The following is a 24,715-nucleotide window of genomic DNA, read 5'->3' on the forward strand; positions in this document are numbered from 1 at the left end:
ACCGCCGGCTCCGGCCCCGCTAACTTGTCTGAGAGATGGCATTGACATTACGGGGAAAGTAGCCGAGTTTGGAGGGCGGGGGAAGGGGGGAGGGAAAAGGGGGGCTCTCAAAAAAATGCTAAGACAGATGCGTCCTTTAGGGGTGCTCAGAGAGGTTAACAAACACAAATACAGGTATCTCTGTGGCTCTACCTGAGTCATCAGTCTGTCAGCTCCCGTGTTCTCTTCATCCTTAAAAATAATGTCAGGGTTGTAATTTGGGGTAAGTTCTTTAAATCTCTCGGAGTTTCTTGTGATCTTCCCTTCATATCTTCCACTGGCCCCTAGGGTCTTCTCTGCCACATTGGGAATAAACTGCTTATAGGCTAACGGGGTCAGCTTTTTGGGGTGCCTCCTTTTTCCAATGCCCCTGCCTGGTCCACAAGTCAGCCCAGAGGAGACTAAAAGAGCGCAGATGAAGCCCACCAAGAGAATTCTTGTCAACAGCAGCATTTCGTCCATTGAATCCAATTACTTCACAGCTCTCTGTGCCTATCCCTGGCTGTCTCTCTAGAGCTCTCTCTCCTCCTATGTCCTTGTCTGCTTTCTGATCGTATACTATCCACCGATCCCTAGCAAGACAGGTGCTGGAATGGCAGCCTTTAGGTCGCTGATAACGGAACACATCGGAGTTTGGTCGGGAGACAGCAATCGAGAGACAAAAAGGGTCTGATTTTAATGGTAGCAAAGCAAGACGCTTGTGAGAGGAGTCTGCCTTTAGTTCTATATTATAGCTGCCAGGGCCGAGAGCTGATTGGCCAAGGCGAGACAAGCTTGTCTTCTGATGTTTTAACCCTCAAAAAGGCAACAAATTCTTGAAAGATTTTTTTTTTTTTTCCGTTTTTACCCTGTAAGGGCCTCGGAGCTGAAAGGGGCGGGATTGCGCTTTCTTGGATAACATCAATTACACTACTTAGTTTTTTTTTAACCCCTTAAAAAAAAAAAAAAAAAAAACTTTCTTGGCAGAATGGTACATTTGTCAGTAAGGGAACAGACGCCTCTGCGCAATAATAATAATAATAAATGCAAAATACATCAGGTTCGAGGGGTGCGAGGCGGGCTTCTGAGGGCAGTTCATAAAATGCCGAATTATCGGGGAGCCCCGCAAATAGAAACCTACTGGGGAAATGGTAGAGCTCAAGGGGAAACAGTGCCGTGTGAGGGTGAGCCCACCTCGGGGGCTTTGTAACAGGTTTCTTCCCATGGCAAGGGACACCGCTCCCCTCGTACAGCCGCGCATTGAACCACAGTCACGTTTTAGCTGATAAATGACTGCTTTGGAGGAAGGAAAAACCGATAGGAGGAGGCAGCTGGCTGCCAGTCTGCATCACGCGGACACCTCAGCAGCGTTTATTTTCAAATAAGTAAATAAATAAAAATCAGAGCGGTCCCCATTGAAAATAACGCAGCGAGTCGGGAAGTGGCCGCGGTCAGGGATGGCACAGCGCTGCGCTTTGTTCTGCGCTCCGAGCGGCTCTCTCGGCTCTCACACCTCCTCGCGGGGTGTCATTAAGTTTTGAAGGAGAGCGACGCGCTGAAAGCATCCGCAAACACAATTAGCAGCGATCGATCCCGGCAAAGTGAATGGCGGGGGGATAAGTTTAATGTGAAATTAATTGTTATCTCGTGCAGCGTGGCAAGTGATGTCTTTATCCCCGGTCTCCAAAAGCGACTGATCAGACAAAGGTGCTGAGAGACGAGCAGAACTGCAGAGATGGGGCTGATAGAGCAGGTCGGGCGGAAAGGCAGGGTCCTGTATGGACAAACGCCGCTGCTAAGGGCTCCTCTGCTTTTGCTCCGGAGAGCACGCGATTTGTCCCAGGGTCCAGAAACTTGAAGGAGCTTTTTGAGAGCTCTCAAAAGTCCCGAGATGACACGCTGTAGCCGAAGTCCACTCTCTTAGCAAAAATAATAAATAAAAACCAGCTTTATTTAAGGAAAAATAAAATGCAGCTCTTTGGAGCGAGACGTGATATGGGAGTTTTCCCGTCTGAGTCGTAATCCACTTAAAGTACGCGAAAATGGACTTTAAAATTAGTTTTTAAGTGGTTGAAAAAGAATCAAGAAAAAGTTGCATGCCATGAACAGCAACATGGAGGACCACCCCAACTTGCAAGGGACAAAGTGATCTTTCTTAGGTGAAGTTTAGAGAAAGAGCTTGAAAAAAGTGATTGGAAACTCTGATCGACTTTTCCCTCCCGTGCTCCCACTTTTCTCTTCTGTTACTTATGCTTCTCCGTAACCTCCCAGTGAAGCACCGCTTTCTCTTTCCCAACTTGAAATGTCGGCGTTTTTAACGTGGGGATGGGTAAGGAGTGAGGAAGGCAGCTGCTCGTCTGCGAGTTTTTTTGTCAGCCCGTCGAGTTGCAGAAACAAGCCGTCTAACAGCCAAACGCCTGCTTCGTGCCATGAAAAACACACTCAAGTTTTATCTTCCCGTCTGCGTGCATGCGAGAAGACAGATACAAGGAATATATAATTTATACAAAAGAGGGTACGTTCTTTTGATGTGGTTGCTTAAACAGCATGACTTGATAGAACAGTTGATTAAACAGTGCCAAGGAATAAAAGCTGCCCCTAATGGTGTGGGATCCTGCAAATCTTTTATCACCCTTCTTACCTTGTCCCTCTCCCCAAGGAAAGATGATCGATATCCTGGAAGGATCAAGTATAGGGAATAAGGATAAACTCCCTCATTATCAGATTGCCATATGTACAGAGCAGTCACCCAAAGATTAACAGGAAAGGAAACGCAAAGAAGGAATTAATTAAATGCGAGTAATAAATGCGCGGGGGGGGAGCAAGGGGAGAAATCAAGAAAAGTTGTAACTGTGGGAAGCTCGAAATCACCCTGCTATCAAATTAGATGTGAAAGAAAGCAGAGCTGGGTGGCGGGGGGCTCTGCTCAGCCTCAGAGCGGCCGCAGGGGCCGGGAGCGGGGCCGGGTGCGGGGTATGCCCGCTGACCCGCCCTGCGCTCCGGGCTTGCAGTTCCACCTCTCCCAGAGCCGGGGGGACACAAACCACGGGGGGCTCTCAGCACGGATCCCCCTGACCGCCCCCGCCCCTACAGCCGTGCTCCGCCTGCCCGGTGCTGCTGGAGAGCGTCTGACACACAGACACCTTGCCCGACATACGGACATCCTGCCCGACGCATCCCCTCCTGCCTGACATATAGACATGCTGCCTGACATATCCTTGCCCAAACATACAGACACCCTGTCTGACACACGGACACGCTGCCTATGCATGGACATCCCTGCCTGACACACAGGCACACTGCCTGACGCGTGGAAGTCCCTGCTCAACACACTGCCTGACATACAGACACACTGCCTGACATACAGACACACTGCCTGACACATACAGACCGCATGACTGATATACAGACACAATGCCCAGCACGCAGACACACAGCCCAACAGACAGATGTCCTGTCTGACATACAGACGCTCTGCCCAACACGTGGACATTCATGCCCAATGGAACCCTGCCCGACACACGGACGCCCTGCCAAATTCATGGACACCCAGCCCAACAAACATATCCCGTCTGACATACACATGGACATTTCTGCCCAACAGAACCCTGCCTGACATACAGGCACGCTTCCCAACACATCACTGCCTAACCCACAGACACCCCTGCCTGCTCTGCAGGCACATTTGAACAACAACAGTAAGAACCACCAAACAGAACACCTTAGAAAGATCAGTTCCTCGGTTGTGGATTATAAAAGTCAGTGCTGGGCCTTGATGTCCCAAAGCATACAGGCCAACTTTTTGTTCTATGAGCATGGAGGCTGGGCCCTGTCCCAGCCCTCAAAGAGCTGCTCCGCACTTTTTTCCCATGGCCCCCAGCCACAGCACCCCCAGAAGTGAGCAGCCCTCAGGGCCTCCTTGCCAAGAAAGCATATGCTAACAGCTGAGTCCCTCTTGGCAGTGCCCCTGAGCTCCCTATTGGACCTCTAATGCCTCAAATCTAAAAACTCTGGAAGCTCTTGGGTCATCCGGTCCTGATACTCCTGGATACAGCAAGAACCAGTGCCGTGGGTACATCCACCACTGATCCCAAAGAGTCTTCTTCTCCTTGCTTGTGTACAAGCTTCTCCAATAGCTGCATGGCCCAACTTCGTTTGCTTCCATATGGGCTCTTCTAGCAGCTCTACCACAACTGCGAAAGCTCCCAGTCTTTCCCAGCACTGGCCTGGGATATGTTTGCCTCCTTAACCCTTGCTGTAATTCAGCAACACCTCTGAGAAACTCAGTTATTATTTATCAACTTTGCTGTTTGAAATCTGAAGTTGTCTGCTGTTTTTGCTTTGCATAAAACCAGGGAAGGGCTCAGACCTCACAAGTGATGTTCGTTGGCCAAGCTCCCTGAGTTTCCTTGCACTGATACATTTGTTCTTGCTGAATATCGAGGTGCACGAAGCTTCTTCCTGAAAACTGGAGAGACAAACATTTGTGTAGATTTTAACTGGATTTTAATCACTTATCACCTTTAACAACCAACTTTAGAGCTCACCTTTAGTATATGACTTTTGAAATCAGTGATCACTTTTAAGAGTGCTAATGCTTCATTCCCACAGCCTCTTCTGCACCTGTGATATTTCCCAAGATACACGGGACCCGAATGCTCACCTCCAGTGAATTAAACCTGAAAAACTTCAGTGAAAGTAGAGGTTAGGATGAAGTAAGACTGCTATAAATGGCAGAGAATCAGGCAAGCTTTTCATCTCAAGCTTTGTTTGTTTGTTTCTTTTCTACACCCCACCTTCCTTCATAAAGATGCTAAACTCGTTTATTTGAAGGAGTAGTTCATCCCTGTTTGACTATCCTGGTGGTATTGCAATTGCTATCTTTAAAATCGACTTAAAAATTTCACTTCGGAGCTGCAGGTTGGCTGGTAACACCTGCATAGTGACAAGCAGAACAGGTCTTGTTCCTAGGAATTTCCCTCAAAAAAAAACCCAACCAACCAACCAACCAAACAAAACAAAAAAAAACCACCCAAAAAAGAACAACGCAAAACAACAACACCAAAAACAACCCACAAACAACAACAAAACCCCAAACGCTGGCACCAGTGAGAGATATTAAGATGTTTTTCCATCTATTTTTTTGTTTGCCATCAAAATTGAGGGGAAGCCTGGTACCTGCTCAGATACGCCTGTGGTCATGCAGTATGTAGGCATTTCTGCCACAGGAAAAATGCTCTCAGTCTGCAGAGAGGCAAAAAGCAGCCTCTTTTGGAACAACTACATGCATTGATTTTGCTGTTTTTAAATATATCTGCTTGTGTATTAATGCTAATCATAGTCTTGAATTCAGTCAGTAAAGCCTTCCATCACGCTCACACAGAATCAGGTAGGCAGCACTTTTCATAAGATATTTTTATACATACTCTGCGTGCATATTTTCTGTTAACTCAGACTCTAAAACAGAACGTCCCATAGAATTCTTTATGCCCTCAGCAGGGCAATAAGTGGTGTCTAGTTGTACAACTACAGCAAAATCCTTAGACCAGGTCTTCCTCAGTCTCCTTGGATGACCTGACCTTTTTTTTCCCATACCGAGATCCTCAGGTAGAAATTATTAACATTTAGTTTTCCCTTCCTGGTTTGTGATCCGCAGCACTTTCAGCCACTTCCTCCTGGTCATGAGTGGGGGAAAACCCCAACCCGGGCACTGGAATCCAGGCGGTGCCAGAGGAGGGAAGCAGCCGCTAGGGGAGCTCGGCGATGGGAGCAGCTCCGAGCATCTTCCTCGGCTCGCACAGCCCCCAGCAGTGCCGGGAGAGGCAGCAGGAAGGCTGGTGCTGAATTTAAAAAGGGATAAAAAGAAGAAGAAGAAGGAAAAAAAAAAGGCAGCATCAAACCACATGGAAAAGTTTTGGAGCTTTATTTATTTATTTTAAGACTAAATAAATGTGAATCCTTCTTTCCTTCCTTCCTTCCTTCCTTCCTTCCTTCCTTCCTTCCTTCCTTCTTCCCTCCCTCCTGCTTTTCTTCTTTTCTTCCTTCCCTTCCCTTCCTCCCTTCCTCTCTCCCTCCCTCCCTCCCTCCTGCCTTTCTGCTTCTCTTCCTTTCTCCCATATATACCTTGAATTTGTATGTGTGTGTGTATACATGGGTGTGAATGTAACCAAGTGCACAGAGGTGAGAAGTAATCACAGTACATATTTCTTAAGTACCTTGGCACTCATAAAGTTAAGAGATATAACCATAAAGCTAAGAGATACTGAAATCTAGCTATTTAAACACTGGCTATGAATATGAGAATGTTTAAGGGTTAGTCCTGCTGGTTATGTTTACTTGCACTCTTGATCATTAGTTGGATCCTGTCTTTCAATCATACAAACACTGCTAAGAACAAACCTTCAAAAGAAATTATATATATATATATAGTTGTTTTAAAAATTGTTAAATGGAATATTAATAGTTATTATGTTTATTTGGGTGTTGGTTATTTATCTCTGAAATATATCTGGGCAACTGAGTCAATGATCATTGGTAGCTGTGGGTGTATGAAGAGCCAAAAGAGATTTTTTTTCCCATGATCAATACTAGCAGGTCTTCTCATAGCTGTATTGGGGTCACACAAACTTTCCTCTGATTTTGAAGAAGCTATTTAGTTTCAACAGATTTGTTCTCATTGCTTTCTGTTCCAAGGATAATAGCAGCTAATAAAAGTGCATAAATTTAACATTAAAACGAGCCTCTTTTTGATAGATATCATTATTATCCACAAATGGTTAATAAAAGATTTACTTATTCAGTAAGACCTGCATTTTAGGATATTGATTTCTATTCAGGAAAAAAGAAGACTGATGCGTGAATAGCATTACAAAATGCAAGTAATGCTGTCTGCCTGCCTTGTACTGTTATTGCAATTTAGGGAAAAGTGCCGAGTCATATTTTGGAATATCAGATGATAATACATCTCCCAGGCTGTATGATATGACAGCCAGACAGAGGATGCTAAGAGAAACCTGAAGGCATGAAATAAATTCAAACTTAACTTGCTGCCTTTTGCAATGTGAGGTTGGCTTGCCCAAAGTACACAAACCAACAGACTGGATCAAGGCTTTCTGTTTGGGCAGAGATCAGGAACAAAGCTTGCCCTCTAAAGTCCACCTCGTAGCCAGATCCAGCCATGGTAACCACTGTATTCACTGGGCCATGGCAGCAGGAGAGGTATGTGCATGATTGTCTTAGTTTTTCTTGTTTCCTTACATTTGCAGACTATTTTTGAGCACAGTTTACATGTTTTCTTTCTTTATTTCTGGCATATTTACACCCCAGCTTTTTAAAACGCTTTGTTCATGCCAGTCAGTTTAGCCCTGAGCTTGTTAAAAGAGTTCCTAATATATTGTATATGACTGAAAATGACTTAATTGTTCTATTTCTTTCTGACCCCAATAAAAAATGTCCCTGATACCATTTGATTTCTCTGTTCACAAGCGCTTTCATACATGTCACTGGGTGGCTTTGAAACACATCTTAGAGACATCAGTTCAGTTGCTCTTATTTATTTATTTAGATTAGTAACAATGACAGTAAATGGCCATCTGAAGCAATCTGGGCACTTTGCAGTCATTAATACTGCAGCATCAATATCACATAACACAATTACAGCGCAATAAATTTTCCATATGCCTCATCCATTGCCCGACCAAAATAAGAGCTCCCCAGATCTATCACACTGCTCACTTATGCCCTTTCCCTCTAAAACACCTTGATAGCAGAAAAAAGGTCTCCAAAATGTTCCTGAAAGCTTAACAAAATGCCATCCTTTACAGAAGAAGAGGTAGATATGAGAGCTCAGGAAATGGTGTGCGGGATGCTCCATCAACTGATACATCCCCATGGAAGGGAAGGACCCGATCCCTGCACCAGTTCAGCAAGACAAGTGAGGTTGACAGGCTGCCCAGAGTGGGTTGTGGAGTCTCCTTCTCTGGAGATATTCAAAACCTGACTGTACAGTTTCCTGTGCAATCTGATGTAGGAAACTGCTTTAGCAGTGGCTGAACTGGGTGAGATCTGAGGGTCCCTAACAGTCCCTATGATTCTGTGATTCTGTGGAGTCTTCTGGCCGTGGATCTCAAGCCATGTGGGGCTTTCTAAGTCAACACAACATCTTGAATTCACGTGGAACCCTTCACTCCTCTGTCTGATGATGATGTAAAGCTGTTTTAGTGCTGTTTCTTTCTAGAACAGCACTGGCCATGTATGCTACAACAAACTGCTCTTGGAAACATCTTTCCTGGGGAAAAAGGGAAGGGAGGGAGTGTCTGTGTGCACAGGGTCCTCTGTGCCACCATAAACCTGTGTGCTGCTGTGCTATGGCCTGGAATGGGCAAGAAGAAGAGCCTGAACCTATGATTTCAAAAAAAACCCAGTATGCTTCAAGCCTCAGTAGACCCTGGGTTCAAGAAATTGGAATCCTTTTTCCAGTTTCCCATGGGATCCCCTTAGAAAACCCATTAGGAAGACTGACTTGACCCTGGTGGGCCTTGATTCAAAGTCCTCTGGATTCAGCTGTCTTCTTTCTGTTGTTTTCAGCTGATTTCAAATTGCTTTGATGTTATGTCTGTTACATTTGTGTTGCTCAAAGCAAACTGCTCTTGGTGCTGTTAACAATTCCTCTGATTCGTACATAAAAGCAGAGGGCTAACGCAATGGCTTTATAGCATCAAAGTAGCATGCCCTGCCCAGCTCCCTGGTGAGATTCTTTGGGTAGCTCCTCAAGAAACTCTACCATGTAGCAAACTATTAACTATTCATGCTAGGCTGTTACGTCTCCTTAACAGTTGTGGCCTTCTTGCCCAAATCTGCTGCAATGTGACTACTAATCCATTGGTCAAACTTCTTTGTAGAACTAATGAATTTTAATCAGTAATTGTCTCTGGGCAATAGTTCAATTATATCCTCATCTTTTGGCTCTTGTTGTCATGAAGACATCCGAGTAAGTTTTGAAGAGAAATATGCTTCACTGTCTCAGTGTTCAAAGTGGTGATGTTGATGAGTATTTTGTCTACACAACAGTGGTGCCTATGCATGGCTTCTCTCTCAGCATGCAGTTACAGCATGCCAAAAATACTGGAGGACCACCTATATACATTTGTATATAGAATAACACTGATCACCAGAGAAGGCCAACCACTGGAGAATATGATGTATTTCTCCCTTCACAACAGGAGTTATGAGAACTTAGCACCTCTTGAACATTTTTCTTTTTATTTGAGCTCTTCCCTGAGCATATATTTCTATATAGAAGGAAAAATTATAGAAAAATTAAATTCATGGGAAGTGAGGAGTTTTCTTCATAAGAAAAATGCCCACACTCATGAAATATTCATAATAAAAACAAAATGAGAAATCAAACTGAAATATGCACACTTATTACTTCAGCCAGCCTTCCTTTCAGAAAGTAAAATAAATCATAATTTATGCATGAAGACCTGAAAATCAAAATAGTCACAAAGTAGCGTAAGAGCAACCTGACAAAATGAGGCATAGCACATATGCTAGAAAACAACCCAGCATGTAAACAGCATAAGTGACACAAGCAATTGGGCACTGAGAACTCAGTGATTTTTGAGAAGGGGGAATGCATTTCACTGAGATAACCTTAGGGAATTTTGAAATAACTCCAAAATGCACTACCTGAAGACAGGCAATTTTTGGAATGCTATGTCATTATATCTAAATCTGCTGAGTAAAGAGCTGGATAATATTTTCCCTTCCTTTATAGTGTTGAATCAAATTAAATTTGGGGCAAAAATTACTCAGCCTCAATCAGTATTTTTTAGCTATCAGTATCCAATTGAATCCAAGGGCAAGTCAAAAAGGCTGCAGACATTAGTGCATCGGTATTTTTATTCATTTGTGAGCTTAGAAGACAGGAGAAGACAGGAGATGAAACACCATTTTTCTAGGATCTTTCCAAACAAATCCAAGGAGATTTCTTTTTCAGAGAGCCCACCCTTGTTTTTATACTGTTTACTTCACTCTATCCATGTGAAGATCCACTGAAGTAGGAAGAACAATTTACACAGTGAGGCATATTAAATTTTCCAATCTGATGTAGTAAGAAACATCACTTTTATGAAATGTCATAAAAGCCCTTAGCTGCTGTTAATAGGATTCAGCATAAGAAACACTTTGCTTGCCCTGGCTGAGGATCTAATCCAGACACTTCCAAGCTCTTCAGCCAGCCTCATCTCTAGTTATTGCCGAGGCAAATCTACTCAGTCTTTCAAGGAGGACAGAATACTCACATAATTAGAGTAGCTATGATGAGTAGACAGTTTTAGATTAAGTGGGAGCTTTAGTAAATTTGGGCAGAATATTCTGTTAATTATCGAGTGCCAAGAGGAAACTCTCACTTTAAACACCTTCTTGTGTAAATACCAGTGCTGATGGTCAGCCAAGAGTAGTCACTAGACCTGGAGTCAAGAGAGAAATATTTTCAAAGATCTCTGGTGATTTAGAACCACAGACATACTTTTTAAGAAGTGACTTGTTCATCTATGGGCTCAGAAACAAGACTGAGTCTCAATGGCTTCATAAGACACCATGGTTGTCTGTGGTGCATCCTCACTCACACTTCAAAGAGAAGTTTATGGGATAGCCAAAGCAAACTTGTGTAGATGCAGGAAGATGCTTAGGCAGCTTCTGATAGTGTCATCTAAGTATGAAAATGTTGTCCGTGTTATTTGGTCAATCAGGAATCAGACTGTTGGTGGCAAGTCTTCAGCAGAGGGAAAAAGCAGAAAGACCCTCACCTTGCTTTCTTCATCCCAAACATCAGAGAACTGGTATCTTTAAATTATATTGGTATTTCCTCATCTGATATTATGTGAAATTATATTATTACTAGAAGTAAGGATTATTTCATGCTATGCTTATAAGACAATATCAGCCTTCAAAAACTTTATGCTAAGATCTTGAACTTCTGTATGCGACAGCCATTTAGAAAACAAGATTTTTTCTTCTTGCACTTCACACTTTTTATTTCCTGTTGAATGCATTTATTATACATTAACATCATTACTTTAATTTACTGCCTTACTAAATGTCAGACATCAGAGTACTACACAGCACTCAGTTCAACAAAGAGCCTTAAACAAATGTTCAAACTGAGCATCAAATTTCTACATTGTGTAGACATTTTTCAGAGAATATTGTGCAATTAAATGTGCAGTTGTAATTAAATACTGACTTAGTTATACCTATGCACTTCTGGGATCTGTGCAGTCTGAGACCTGCAAAGCAACGTCCAGTTGGCTGGGAAGCCAAAATGTCCTGTGTTGCTGCTTCTGACAATGGTGCTTTTAATAAATGAATCTCACGCTCTGAATTTAAGGATTTTTTTTCTTTTTTTTCCCATTCAACTTCCTGACGAAGATTATGTATTCATACAGTTTTCATATTAACATATTGCAACCACTATTTCTAATCTGAATTGGCAGAATTTGCAGGAATGACTCCATAGAAGTCATGTTTAGTTCATACAATGTCAGTAGTTTTAAAAGTAATCTCCTAACCTGGCATCTTCACACAATAGATCATTTCAAAGGTTTACCCCTGATTATGTTGATGTAATTCATCGGGAGGCTCTAGGAAGGCAAAGCTCCTCTTGACAAAGTATCAATGCTGTATATTATATAGTATATCACAATGGTTTCAGAGAGACCTTCATAAAATAATGTATAGTGTCAAAGTTTCACATTACAGTATTTTAGATGTGTCACGTTATGCTTACTCCTGATTCTCTATGAAATATCTACAAAAGTGTTAGGGTCTGGCATCAAGAGAAATGAATGAACCACCAGCAAGGAGCCTGTTTCCCTGCAGCCTGGGGACAAAATACATTTTCTTCATTGTGAGTGTCTTGTGGGAAGGACATCTACTGAAACTTATGGAAACTTCTCTACAAGTGCCTGTTTGGTTAGGATGCTGTTAGACCAGACTTTCTGTATGTGCACACGCATACTCCTGTGAGAGACACTGGAGACCAACATGGTTAATGAAAGATTGATCGTAAATATTTCTTCTCTTACAAACTCAATTTGATTGCATGTGATAAAGCGTTTCCAGAACAAGTACATATCATTTGTAAAATGCAAACATCAATTCAAAAGACCTATTTCTAAATAGTAAGTTATATTTTTTTCAATCCAAATCTGCAATGTTTTTCTTGATATTAAAGTCCAGCATTTTTCTATGTATAGTTTTAAATAAACATTTAAAGTAGAACATACATTTCTAAGGGGAAAAAATAATAATTAAAAAGAATAATAACTTCATCTCCACGCCTTCCCCTCTTGATTTTCTTATCTCCTGAGCCAGAGCATTTTAGACTGCTCAGCCGGCACCGATAACTTCCCAGATAAAGATACAGGCGCTGAGGCAGTGCCACTACAATGCTAGCAAGGAGTTCAGAGTTTTGCAATGGGAAACTGCACATCTGAGATCAGCAATGAAAGCTTCTGCACACACTCAGCATTTTAAGGTGCTGAGTGAAATTATTATTTATTGATGCATAATGAATAAGGACAAACACAATCCTCCTGGTGTTATCTCATCCTAGAGATAACTGGGAGCTCATCTCTACTTCAGTCCCTCCCCCAAATACCAAATCCTCTGAAATTAACCATAATGTGGGTCAATTTAGCCAGGTTAATCTTCTTAGAAAGTAAACAGAAATCATCTGGTGTTGTCACATCACAATTGGCTTAAATAGACAATCAAAACTTGGTGATAGCTGTAATTAGTTATCAGGTAAGTTTACGCTCTTCTGGCTTCTTTCCAACAGCTCTGTCTGCCAGGAGACGTCTGCTTGCTCTCCCATCATATATGCTTTCTCTTAAGAGGAGGTAGCTGCTGTCCTCACTTCAGGCAATTTAGCAATGTGTTGACATCAGAGACATTAATTTAAATCACTGAATCACTGTGGTGTTCCTTTCTTCCTTCCTTTCTTTCTTTCTTTCTTATGGCTAAAAATATTAGGAATACCTTTCAGATAAAAATCTAAATTGGTTTTGGGCACTTTCATCTTTCCCACTCTCTCCAGAGCTTTTCTTCCTGCTAGGAGAGGAGAAGCCAACTTCTGCCCAGTGCTTGGCATGCTGCTGCTGGTGCTTCTTTTGCCACCAAGCTGTCCTGCTCAGCCACCACTCCTGAAGAAGCAAAGGCTCATAGGTAACATTTAATAGTATTAGGAAATGTTTCTTCTCAGAGGGTGGGAAGGCATTGGAACAGGCTGCCCAGGGAGGTGGTGGAGTCACTGTTGGACTCTCTTGGTCTACTGACAATAACCAGTTTTAATTTCATCTTCAGAACTCCATTTTGAGGCCAGCCTTGTAACAAGAGGCAATTAGGCTTTTCTTGTGCCTGCTGAGACCTCTTGAGACACTGAGGCTTCATGGCTTCATGGAAACTGTCAGACATGTCAGATTTTTTCATTTCTTAATGTGCATAAACACCCCAAAAGCAACAGGCTGAGACCAGAAAACTCATTTCATTTTTAATCTACAGCAGCCTTGAACTTGGCATAAACTGAAATACTGGTGTTCAAACCAAATGGTTTCACTGGGTTGTTGGTGTTGTCCTCGCTTTAATCCATAGTAGCAGAGTGCAACAACTTTGCCCAGTGTTCTCACAACAAGTTGTGTTTCTTTGCTTACTGTATATTTCTAATTCATATTAATAAATATGTATCCTTAAATGAGTGCTATTGGACTGGGAAGCAGATCTGAGTCTGACAATTATATGTATCATGTCCATGCTGGGGGAGAATGTAAAATGAAAACAAAGCAACACAACCTGAACATTTTCACATGCCAGAGAAACTGACTTTCATGTAGTTTAAATAAAAGAAAGGTAAGACATGTTTGGGAATAAAGCCATAGCCATCAAATTCACTCTTCACGTATTCTCTGTTACAGCAGTGTGATTCCTTTTATGATTGTATCCATCATGCTGTCAAAAAAAAGAACTCTTATCTTCGCTCATTACTAAACATACAAAGAGCTGGGATTTCCATTTGGCAAATGCTCCTGTTTACCTGAAGGCTCGATTTCTTTTTCTAATTTTTTTTTTAACCTACACTTTGATAAAGTTCATTTGCAGAGATACACTAAACTTTTTAATCCTTAAACTACTTGAGTTTGTAAACTAAATCTTGCTCTGAAATGAGGACGTGTTCATGAAGTTGTTACTTTCTTTTGGAAAATTAAAGATTTTATTATGGAAGAAAGCCAAAGGACTCATCTTGCTCTATCCTTTCTGAGTTACAAACAGCAGCTAGAATTCACAACCACTCCGCACATAGAGGTCTAGGTGGGGATGACTCTAGTAGTCATCTACAGTCTTTTTTTCTTGTATTTTTTTTTCTATTCTAGAAAGGTCTATCAACAGTGGGGACAATCTCTTCGCATTTGTCACCATTCCCATGCTTAGATCTTTTTAATGCTAGCTCTTGTGGCCTAAACACTACAAAAAACATCAGAAGAAATTTCACTATTTTAAAAGGCATAGAATACCTCTCCTGTGCCATACGCTCCAATTTGTTATAAAAGACAGTATGGAATTGTTCGTGAATGCACTGATGAACTTCCTGACTCTTACTATTACTGAGTGCCCTTGATTGCTTGAGTTTTTCCATCACCTTATTTTAAAACTAAATAAACATTTATTATTATTTATATTACATTGTCAACCACAAACCATCAATGAGATTATAGTCCAACTGTTTCGAGCCATGTTTAAACGTGAATTCACAAGCAACTCTCTGCCTTGTTATTTAAACAAATACAGCAGTCAAAGTTTGTTAACATAAGTACAGAAGTGATTTGTGGAGTGGCAGAAGTCATAGAATTGTCAAGGTTGGAAAAGACCTCAGAAGTCACCTACTCCAACCATTGACCTACCCCACCATGTCCACTATACCATGTCCCTCAGTGCCACATCTCCGTGGTTCTTGAACACCTCCAGAGATGGTGATTCTACCACTCAACTGGTGCACTTCTTCCACTGCCTCATTTTCTTTACTTTGAGACAATACCATCCCCTTTAGGGGTCTGTGACTGCGTCTCAAGCTGGCAGAGCTCTGTAGTTTATCTTTACAGCCTCTAGTGTAGGGAATTTGTTGTTTGAGCACTGTGTCCTTTAATCTGAAGACATGGAACTGTACATATTTGTTTATTTATTTATTTATTATTTTTCTTTTGCCCCATTTCCTGCAGAACCCATTCTTTAAACTTCAGTCTGGAGCCAACAACATTGAAGATAATCTGGCCCTTCTCTTTGCACTGATGGCTACTGATGCTGAAGGCAGTGATAACATTCATTCTGAGTTGAAGAGGAAGAGTTAGCTCAACATGAAATATTTTGCAAAATGTAATAACTTCACTTAATACTTCTTTCTTGTCCTTAGGATTATGTCCTCTTATATAGTACATATATATTCTAAAGCATTTGGTTTTATTCATCTTACATTGTTAATTCAAAAAGTTAATCCCAGGTCTAGAGCACTCACTAATGACCATTTTTCCATGCAGACATGGTCTGGCTAGTTTAACCACCTGGTTCTTTGATTCTTTAAGGTCTCTGATATAGCTATATGAACAACTGCTAGCTATGTCAGCGACCTTAAAGAATCAAAGAACATATGAACAACTCTCATCTGCATGCTAAGATCTTTGAGTTTCACCCTCTTATCCTGACCTGATTTCATATGGGTTGCACTGCATTCTTCATCTCTAGGCTGAATTTTTATCAATAAAGAGGCCTGCCCTTAACCAATACTTACATGTAATGGGTTGTTCTTTTGCACAGGGCTATATCCTAAAGTCAAGATTTCTGATTTGCTTACACATGACGTTTCTGTAGTTACGTCAACTATCTTTAATTAAATAGTAGGTTTCTAGGTGTTCCCTTACTGTATTCCTGATTAAAATTTCCCATAAATTTGAAGGATATGAATCAAAATCTGCAATCTGTTAGTGCTTTTATGCTACTGTTGACAGAAATTCTGGTTGTTTTTTTTTCTTTTCTTTTTTTGTAACAAACTGTAGATTGAAAAGTTTGGAAGATTTTGCTCCATGATACGTGTATTCATAGAGAGAGTTAAAACTAATAAAGTCATTCCAAACTTGTCCACAGATCCTTCATAAATGGTGATCAAATACTTTAATCATCTGAATGAATTACAGAATAATGGGTGAATGCTGCAAAAAACACCGCCGAGATTCAAACTGTAAATATCTACGTGTAATATACTGCATGTCCCTTTCTGTTCAGCTGCAAATATTTGATTGATTTTTAGGGAAGGGAATCTCATGCAGATATCCTTGAGGAAAACTGCATTTTCCCCATACATGCCTATTTCTACCATAAGTGATATATTTTATATGACAGAAATCCGTAACTGTGGCAATGTTTAGCAAATTTCTTTTAAGAGTACTGATGTGAAGGTGTTTAAACCAGGCAAGGATCAGAGGGTACCTTTGTAGCTCTCACACAGAGGATTGCATCATTCGGTTTGAGAGCCAGGCTGGTTTTTGGCAGGTGAGATGGTGCAATCAGACAGTGCTCATATGCAAAGAGCCCCATCATTTCCAGGTATTTCCTGAAATAGTGCACTGCTGTCCTTTCCCCACCCCATGACCCAGAGTGGGTATTGCTCACTCTGGGCTCTGCTCCTACCTGCCCCACTGAAAGTTTAAATGAGGAAATTTTCACTACATAGCTGAGTTTAGGGTTGTTTTTCCTAAAAGGAATTATACTGAGTGGAATTTCTTCCTGAGATTCAACCACTTTGCTTTTCTGTGGGCTCTCCAGACAGATGTCAGCATAAAAAGAACATCAATCCCTTCCATGCCAGGATGAAAGCAAAAGCCAATAGCCTTCTCATGAAAAACACAAAATGGCATGCAATAGTAGTTTCTATTTGCACCAGGGATGGAGGCTACAGAGCAGCCTGGACAGCACAGACTTGGCTTTCCCATTCTTACAGTGTGTGTCCTGCCCACTGACCTGTTTTGGGAGTAATTTTTCTGAGTCTTTCCTGAGATAACTCAATCACTTGTATAAATAATTGATCACCATGGGGACAGTACTCAATTTTTATTTTTATTTTTTTAATAAAAATTCCTTTATTTTGTCCTAACCCTTAGGTTATTGAGACTTTTCTTCTCTCTTTCTCATACAGATTCACACATTCTGGCTTGGACAGAACCTCTACTGTGGACACGAAACATCACTAAATGTGGGTACTGGTTTCAACTAAACTCCCAATGGAAAAATATTTTCTTAAAAATTATTTGTGACTATAGGTAGGAAAAAGGAATAAAATCACACTATGTGATTTAACCAACTAACATAATCCATATTTTCCCATTTATGAATGAAGAATTGAACTAAGCGAGTTATAAGTTTGCCTATATGCAGTTTATTAATAACAATACTTCTAGACAATTTTTTGCTTGTTTTTCCACAACTTCCTTTTTCTTTTTTGTGTATATCTGTGTTTTTTTTTCCTTTTTATTTTTTCTTTCTGAATGAAAACCAGGTAGCTTAACTCCACTTACTGACAGTGACTGCATCATGCAGGTGATGTGTCCTTCCCTTTTTGCCTATTCTTTGAGTGAAATATTCCTCTTTGAAATTAATTGTTTTGTTTTCTTTCTCGCTCTCTTTAATGGAACCAAATATTTCACCCTTGTTCTCTATTCTTGCACGTTCCTCAGGGTAAACCAAATCTTGGTACATCTTTTCCCATTAAGTAACATATTCCTTGAGCAATCCCACTGGCTTTTGTGAGACTATTTGGGACTATCCAATGGGAGCAGAAGTACATGAGTCTGGCCTGAAGGTGCTTACACACTGCCTCTCTCAATGGTACCTTGGTTTCGGTCAGTGCCTTTGGGTGCTGCTGCATTGCAGCCTTTAATAATCGGTTGGTTTGTTTCAATTCTCACAGTGAAATTTTTTATGAATAGTCTATTAGGTACATGTAGAAACCCAATCTGTGAAAATGAGAAAATAGTCAAGAAAATGCTTCTGTATGGATACTTCACAGAAGAAGAAAGGATGAGGTCACCCCAGCAACTATTTGTTTGGCTGTTGGCAATTCACCCTTCTACGTCAATGGTTCAAAGGCTGTCTGAGCCAGCAATGGACTCATGTGTTCTACATTTTCACACAGCAATTTTCGGTGGGAGAGATATGTGGGTACCCTGGTGCTTGCTTTGTGATGGTGTTGGTCTCATCGATCTTCCGGGAGGGCTTCTCTCTTTCTGCTTGGCTCAAGAAAATTCACTTTTCTGGACTGAGTCAAGGAACAAGTATTGTTAAGAATAACTAAGATTTAACAAGAAGAGTAACAGAAGGGCCAAGTTTCAACATATTCAGTCAAATATATGAATTTTCAAGAGGACAGATATGAAAAGGTCTTGAAGATGTTGCCAAGGCTGAGAAGTCAGATCACAAGAGATCAGTCTTGGATATCTAACCTAAATGTGTTGTGTACAATCCTCCTGAATCCTGCTATTGACACTGAAGAGAGACAAAGTGCAATGATTAGCCTTCTGAAGGTGTTTATGTCTCTCCATGCTGACTATGGGTGGAGCCCAGATAGCTGCTTTAGGGTAAATATCTAACTCTAACTTGGGCTATAGTTAGAGATATGTTGATCTCACCCTTAGTTTCCAAAGGCTGCATTTCTTCCATCACTGAGTCAGGGAAAAAATCCATGTCTACATGCAAGAAGTGTCTACAGGGGAGGAAAGCACCAATGTGCTGTAAACCAAGGCCTATAGAGAGGGTGCCTCTGTGGGACGAGGAAGGAGCCAGTCCCTGGGTTCACTAGGGGGAGCTAGGAAGAAACCTGCAAGTCTCACTGAGATAATGGAATTTGTGCTGCAGAATTATTCACGAGAAGGTTGTGGTGGAAAATCCACCTTACAATCTCATGGACCTAGAGCTGGATTTGTCATGCCAAATTTTCCATCTGAACTTCTTGTCCTTTTGATCTTTAGCGCAGTTTTTTATTGCCTCTTCTAGTTAAGGGAAAATGTAGTACAAGATAAGCGTTCATTTGTCTTCGGAGGAAAAGCAACAATGGCAATAAGAAATCCAGCTGGCTGTAAGTCAGTTCTGTATCGAAAAGACTTTGGACATATGACCGGTAATGCACCTCAGTGGTACAAGGAGCATTACGCATGCGTATGTACATATATATAGAGAGAGAGAGAAATACAAACATCGCAACACGTGTTTCTGAGCGTACATCAATATAAAAGGCTGACCTATCTCACTTTCTAAATCAGCCAGGCCCACTCTTTGAATCAGCAATTATCCATATTTGCAGTATTTTTCTATTTCAGCAGCATGAGACAACAAAATCAGCTACTGAGCTGATTGCTTTAGAAGTCTTTCCTCTGCATTGCTGAACACAGATGAGCATGAACTTTTTACAAGAGCAGCCCCAGCTCTTCTGGATATAGCTGGTTTCTGTGATAGTGCATGTCTGCCTGCAAAATTGATATCCTGAAGCATTCTATTTTTATGCTGAGAGTTGCTGTGTTGAGATCTAAGATGTTCAGAATTATTTTTATTGGACAAACAGAAGCACTGAAATCATGAGGTTTTGGCAGGCCCCAAGCTCTGCCAGCTTAACACTTGTGCTTGGCAGACAAAACAGCTTTTTGATATCGTAGTTGCTCTTCTGCTAGACTCCATGCAACGTAGGCAATTCTCAGTTATCTTAATCAAAAGACAGGAAGCATTCAAGCACTGCTGTGAGACTTCAGATTTAATTGAATAAACTATTCCCTGACAGATTTAATAGCAAAAATGCAAATTTGAGTTGGAGCGCAAACTAGCATGATTGCCACAGCTCGCTCTCCAGCTGAGCTACCTGCACACTGAGTCTGTCCCTGCACACCTGAACGAGTCTGGTTCGTTTCCAGTGCTGGCAGTCCTGCTCTTTGTGATTCAAAGCAAAATCCCAAATAATTCCATTGTCTTGAAGGATGTCGTGTTCTGTTGACCTTGGACCTTCCGTCCCCTTCCTGCTAAATACAGCCTCAGCAAGATAGGTTTGGTGTTAGAAAGGGAGGGAAGGAAGGAAAGGAAAATCTGGATCATCTCCAGCAGTAAAAGAGCCCCAGGTAGATCATTGCCAGGTTCTTTTCTGCAGATAAGCTTAACTCAGTGTTACGCCCAATGAGTGCTACTGTGACCTGCAAATGCCACAGTATGACGGAGCCCCATAAAAGAGGTACAAACCAGAGGGAAACAGGGAGGGAGACTGTGATCTGCAAAGGAACAGATCCTCTCTTTTCTTTATAATGCTGGTGCAAGTTTGGGTTAATTCTACTGTGATTACTATGAGATTGCAGTAGACTGCTGAGCTAGGGTCTGTTGTAAAGGCAAAGTAATATATCCTTCTACCAGTCACTCTTGCAAAACACTTTTTTTCCTGGTGACGTAGTCCTCTGCCTCCCGATTGTTATTTCTCTTGTGTGTTTGTGTGTGTGCGTGTCTGGTGTAGAAGGATAGCTGCATACAGTGCAAACTGAAACCACGGCCTCAGCAAGGATTCAGGCAGCTGGGTGAGCTCATCGTGGCTCAGCATTCAGGCAAAGCGATGGGCTGTAATTTACAGCAGAGCCCAAGCTCTGGGTAGCAGGTTCAATTTTATAAGTGCCTTTCTAGTTCGAGCTAGGTAAGAGAGTCTGCAATAGACATCCTCTACATTTTCTATAAATAGCAAGTTGCTCAATGTGTCATTCGGCTCCCTCCGTCCACATCGCTGATTGCAGTGCAAAGCACATACTTGGGAATAGGCAGCTTCACCCCCCCTCGTCAGGTACCGGTGTATTTATTTATTCCTTATTGTCATTACAGGAAAATAAAAGGTTCGACCTAATCTAACAGAGGTGAAAGGCTGATTATTGCATTTCCACAGCTGTTGCATTGCTGCATTTTATGTTTATAAATCATCTGCATATCAGCGCATTAATACAGCTGGGAAGTCAGGTCTTCAAGGAAATATATCATTATTTGCTAAAAAGATATATGAATAGCTAACTGTGTTATCTGAAAGCCTGTCTTAAGTCCAAGAGCAAGGTCCATGCAGGTATTTATAAATACCAACAGTATTGATTTTATTACTCATACTTTGTAAATGACATCGACATTCTGAAAGACTGGAAACACTTGCTTTGTTGTGCCACTGTCTCGGTTGGAGTGTAAATCTCTCACTTTTGATATATACACAGTAATTTTTGTTCTTGTCACTGCCCTGTGAATGCAGACATTTTAATGATGATTTACAGTTTTACATATAGTGGGACTATAAACTTCTAATTGCAATTAAAAACGAGTTAAATGAAAACCTGCAGCTTGAAGGCAATATCTTCATCGCAGCATGATATAGAGTACTAAGATTTGGTACCCTGAGAAAAAAAAAAATGTTTTTGTTTTTCCTTTTATCCAACTACAAGGCCAAAGAAACTTCTAGAAATCCATATTTTGTTCAGATTTTCCAGGAGCACAAATTTGGAAACATCGTACCGTATTACTCTTGAACAGCTACCGATTTCTTTTTTTCATTATTTATACACCCAGTGGGTGCTCAGCTCAGAGCAATAACTTTTTTTCATTTTTTGCCAGAAGAACTGTGGATCAACAGGAATATGGGGTCCTCGAGTGCTTGCTGAATAAGGAACTGAAAGTTTTTAGATGCTCATGAAGAGAAAAACAACTTTATTTGGTATTGCAAATGAAGAGTCTCCATTCATGTTGGGGTTCTCCAAGCTGTTATCCCCAAACACTGTATTTCCATTTCTATCCTTCAGTAGTATTTGCCCACGAGGCATTAGTTTGTGACTATCTGTATATGAAAAACGTTACTTCCAAAATGCTCTGGAGTATGTCATTATGTGATTGTGTTAACCAATACAAAAACAATTTTGTGTTGAGTTTGCAAGATGTAGGCAGTGCAATTAGGTGAAGATGCCATTCAAATGTGGACATTTGTATAAATACTTGTAGGTATAGGAATATGTTATGTAGTTATACTGCTTATAAGATAGTGTATGAATATTTTTTGTAAAGAATAATTTTACTGTCTGTGAGAAGTAGCCACTATACAGCTTGTTATGTAATTGTATGCCACATTTTTCCCAGCTGAACTACTTCAGAATTTTCCGAGTCCCAGAAAACCCATGAGGGTACCACCGTATTTTCTTCTCTCCCCGGTGTTATCACTCCATCTGTGTTGGCCACAGAATACTTTGGCCACCAAAGGGAAGGCTAGGGATGGGAGTGGAGGCCAGGCAGGCTGAATTTGAACTTTATTTAGCATACTCTGTGTGTCTTGATGGGTGCACTGTCACTATCCAGTCACACTTTATTTGCCCAGCATTATTCTATGGTTGCTTCTGATCTGGAAACAGATCAGAAAGGTGCAAAGATGGTGAGCTTTTCATTAAACTCTACTGTTTAAATCTCATAATTCTCCTTCTGTACCTTTTGCTACAGGGATTTAACACAGGCTGGCGAAATTCAGTACACATTGCCCATCCCCTTGCCAAATATTGGTGTCCTGCCTAAGCAGTGGGGCTGTTGGAGCTGTGCCTCTGCTTTCTCTCTGTTTTTAGAAGAGCAATAGAAGAAGTTGTACATATCTCCCCAAATACATGCATCTTCTACTTCATTACCAAATGAAAAACAAATAATGATGCTTTTAAAGAGACAGCCCTGACTAGTGTGGATGCTGTATTAAATCTTCCCTGTAGCACACTTAAATTATCCATTCTCAAAGGCCCTTTTAATCTCTTACAAAGAAGAATAGAAATGCAAAGAGAAAGTCATATGTAATTAATGTCTGCTTAGCTGCTCTATACCTTGGCAACTTGTACTTTGTCTTGGGGAGCTTCCAAAGAGAAAAATTTGACGGTTGTTGGAGTCTCCTCTTTGTTTTTGTTAGATGTTACAAGATCAAAAAAGCTGCTTTTTGCTAGTTTGAGCTGATAAATATATATATATATATAATAAAATCCATAATGAACTGCAGCATAATGAATGTGAGTAGTTTGAAATGAAAATAATTTTTTGAGACTTGCTTTCTGTAATTCTGACACCTACCTTACGTACCTAAGGCACCCAGGCTGAACGAGTGGGTACCTGGATATCAGTAATCTACTTATAAGTATTTAAGGACATTCATAGCCTTGTACACATTGACAAATGCGTATTTCCTCAAGGAAATTATTACTGTCTGAAGTAGGCAATACTAGAACACAGCTGACAGTGCTACCACCTCAGTTGTTTTGCACGTTTTCTATACTTGGCAAGGGCATATTGGTGATTAAACAGTTTAGATGACTTTCTCCTTTTTTTTTTTCCCTTTTGATGATCAGTGAGATAGAGAGGATCCCTGGCTGCTGCATTCTCCTTAGGGAGAAACTACTCAAATTGTATATGGACTGTGTTATTATGGCTTCCTATACCATTCCTTATACTTAGAGAAGAATAGTTATGTGAATCTCTAGCCATCTGCAGAGCTGTGGGATCTTATTTTTGTGATTGTCCCTCCGATCTTTCTTTCTTTCTGAATTCCTGCCACCTACAGCAAAGCACAGAATCACAGAATCACAGAATGGCTTAGGTTAGAGAGGATCTTAAAGATCATCTAGTTCTAACCCCCTGCCATGGGCAAGATTGCCACCCACCAAATCAGGCTGCCCAGCGTTCCATCCAACCTGACCCTGAATGCCTCCAGGGATGGAGCATCCACAACATCTTTGGGCAGCAGTGCCAATGTCTCATCATCCTCTGACTAAAAAATTTCTTCCTAAAATATAACCTAAATCTCCCCTCTTTAAGTTTAAAGCCATTTCCCCTGTTCTACCATGCAAATGGGTTCTTCTGAGTGGTCTTTATAGTGTTTATGCACATTTTTGTGGAAGTCTGCTACAGGCCACCTAAGCAGGAAGAGCATGTGGATGTAGTCCTCTACAGGCCGATAGATGCAGACTCAGATCTATGGGCCTGGTCCTCATGGGGGACTTTAACCAGATGATATCTGCTGGCAGGAAGACACGGAATACCATTAGAAAACCAGAATGTTAATGGAACGTACTGATGATAACTTTGTGACTGGGAGAAAAGCCTGAAAACTGGAGGAAGAGAAACATCATTCCTTTCTACAAGAGGAGGACCCAGGGAAAAAGAAAGGATGGACAACCTCTCTTTGATCCCTGGGAAGATGATGGAGAAGCTCATTTTGCAAATGTTTTCCAGGCACGTGAAGTACAAGAAAATCAGTAGCCAGCATGGATTCACCAAGGGGAAGTTGCGCTTGATCAATTTTATAAGATTCTGTGAGCCTTTGACACTGTTTCCTCTAGGCTGTTGTATGGTCTAGGTGGGAAGAAGAATGAGATGGCTTGGAAGTATGAGCAGCCAAGCTCAGAGAGTGGTGATCAGAGGTGTGAAGTCTAGTTGGAGACCAGTAAGTGGGTACCCTAGGGGTCTCTTCTAGCTCCAGTCCTGACTCAAGTCCTCAAACTGATTTGCAGGCTACATAAGACTGGGAGAAGGGGTTGATACACCAGAGGGTTGTGCTGCACTGTGTTCAGTTCTGGGCTCCTCA

The 24,715-nt window shown here is 41.3% G+C and overlaps 1 protein-coding gene across 1 annotated transcript in view; it reads right to left on the reverse strand.

Annotated features, from left to right (window-relative positions):
* The window catches only part of SHH (sonic hedgehog signaling molecule), a 9,288-nt gene extending 8,565 nt beyond the window's left edge, over window positions 1-723 (reverse strand). Inside the window, exon 1 of the mRNA XM_010712419.3 lies at window positions 193-723. Within this exon, the coding sequence (XP_010710721.1) occupies window positions 193-501 (309 nt within the window). The 5' untranslated portion in view covers window positions 502-723. The remainder of the gene's footprint in view (window positions 1-192) is intronic.
* Window positions 724-24,715: the final 23,992 nt, after the last annotated feature.

The sequence above is a fragment of the Meleagris gallopavo genome, chromosome 6 (assembly GCF_000146605.3).
Source record: "Meleagris gallopavo isolate NT-WF06-2002-E0010 breed Aviagen turkey brand Nicholas breeding stock chromosome 6, Turkey_5.1, whole genome shotgun sequence".
Lineage (NCBI taxonomy): Eukaryota > Metazoa > Chordata > Aves > Galliformes > Phasianidae > Meleagris > Meleagris gallopavo.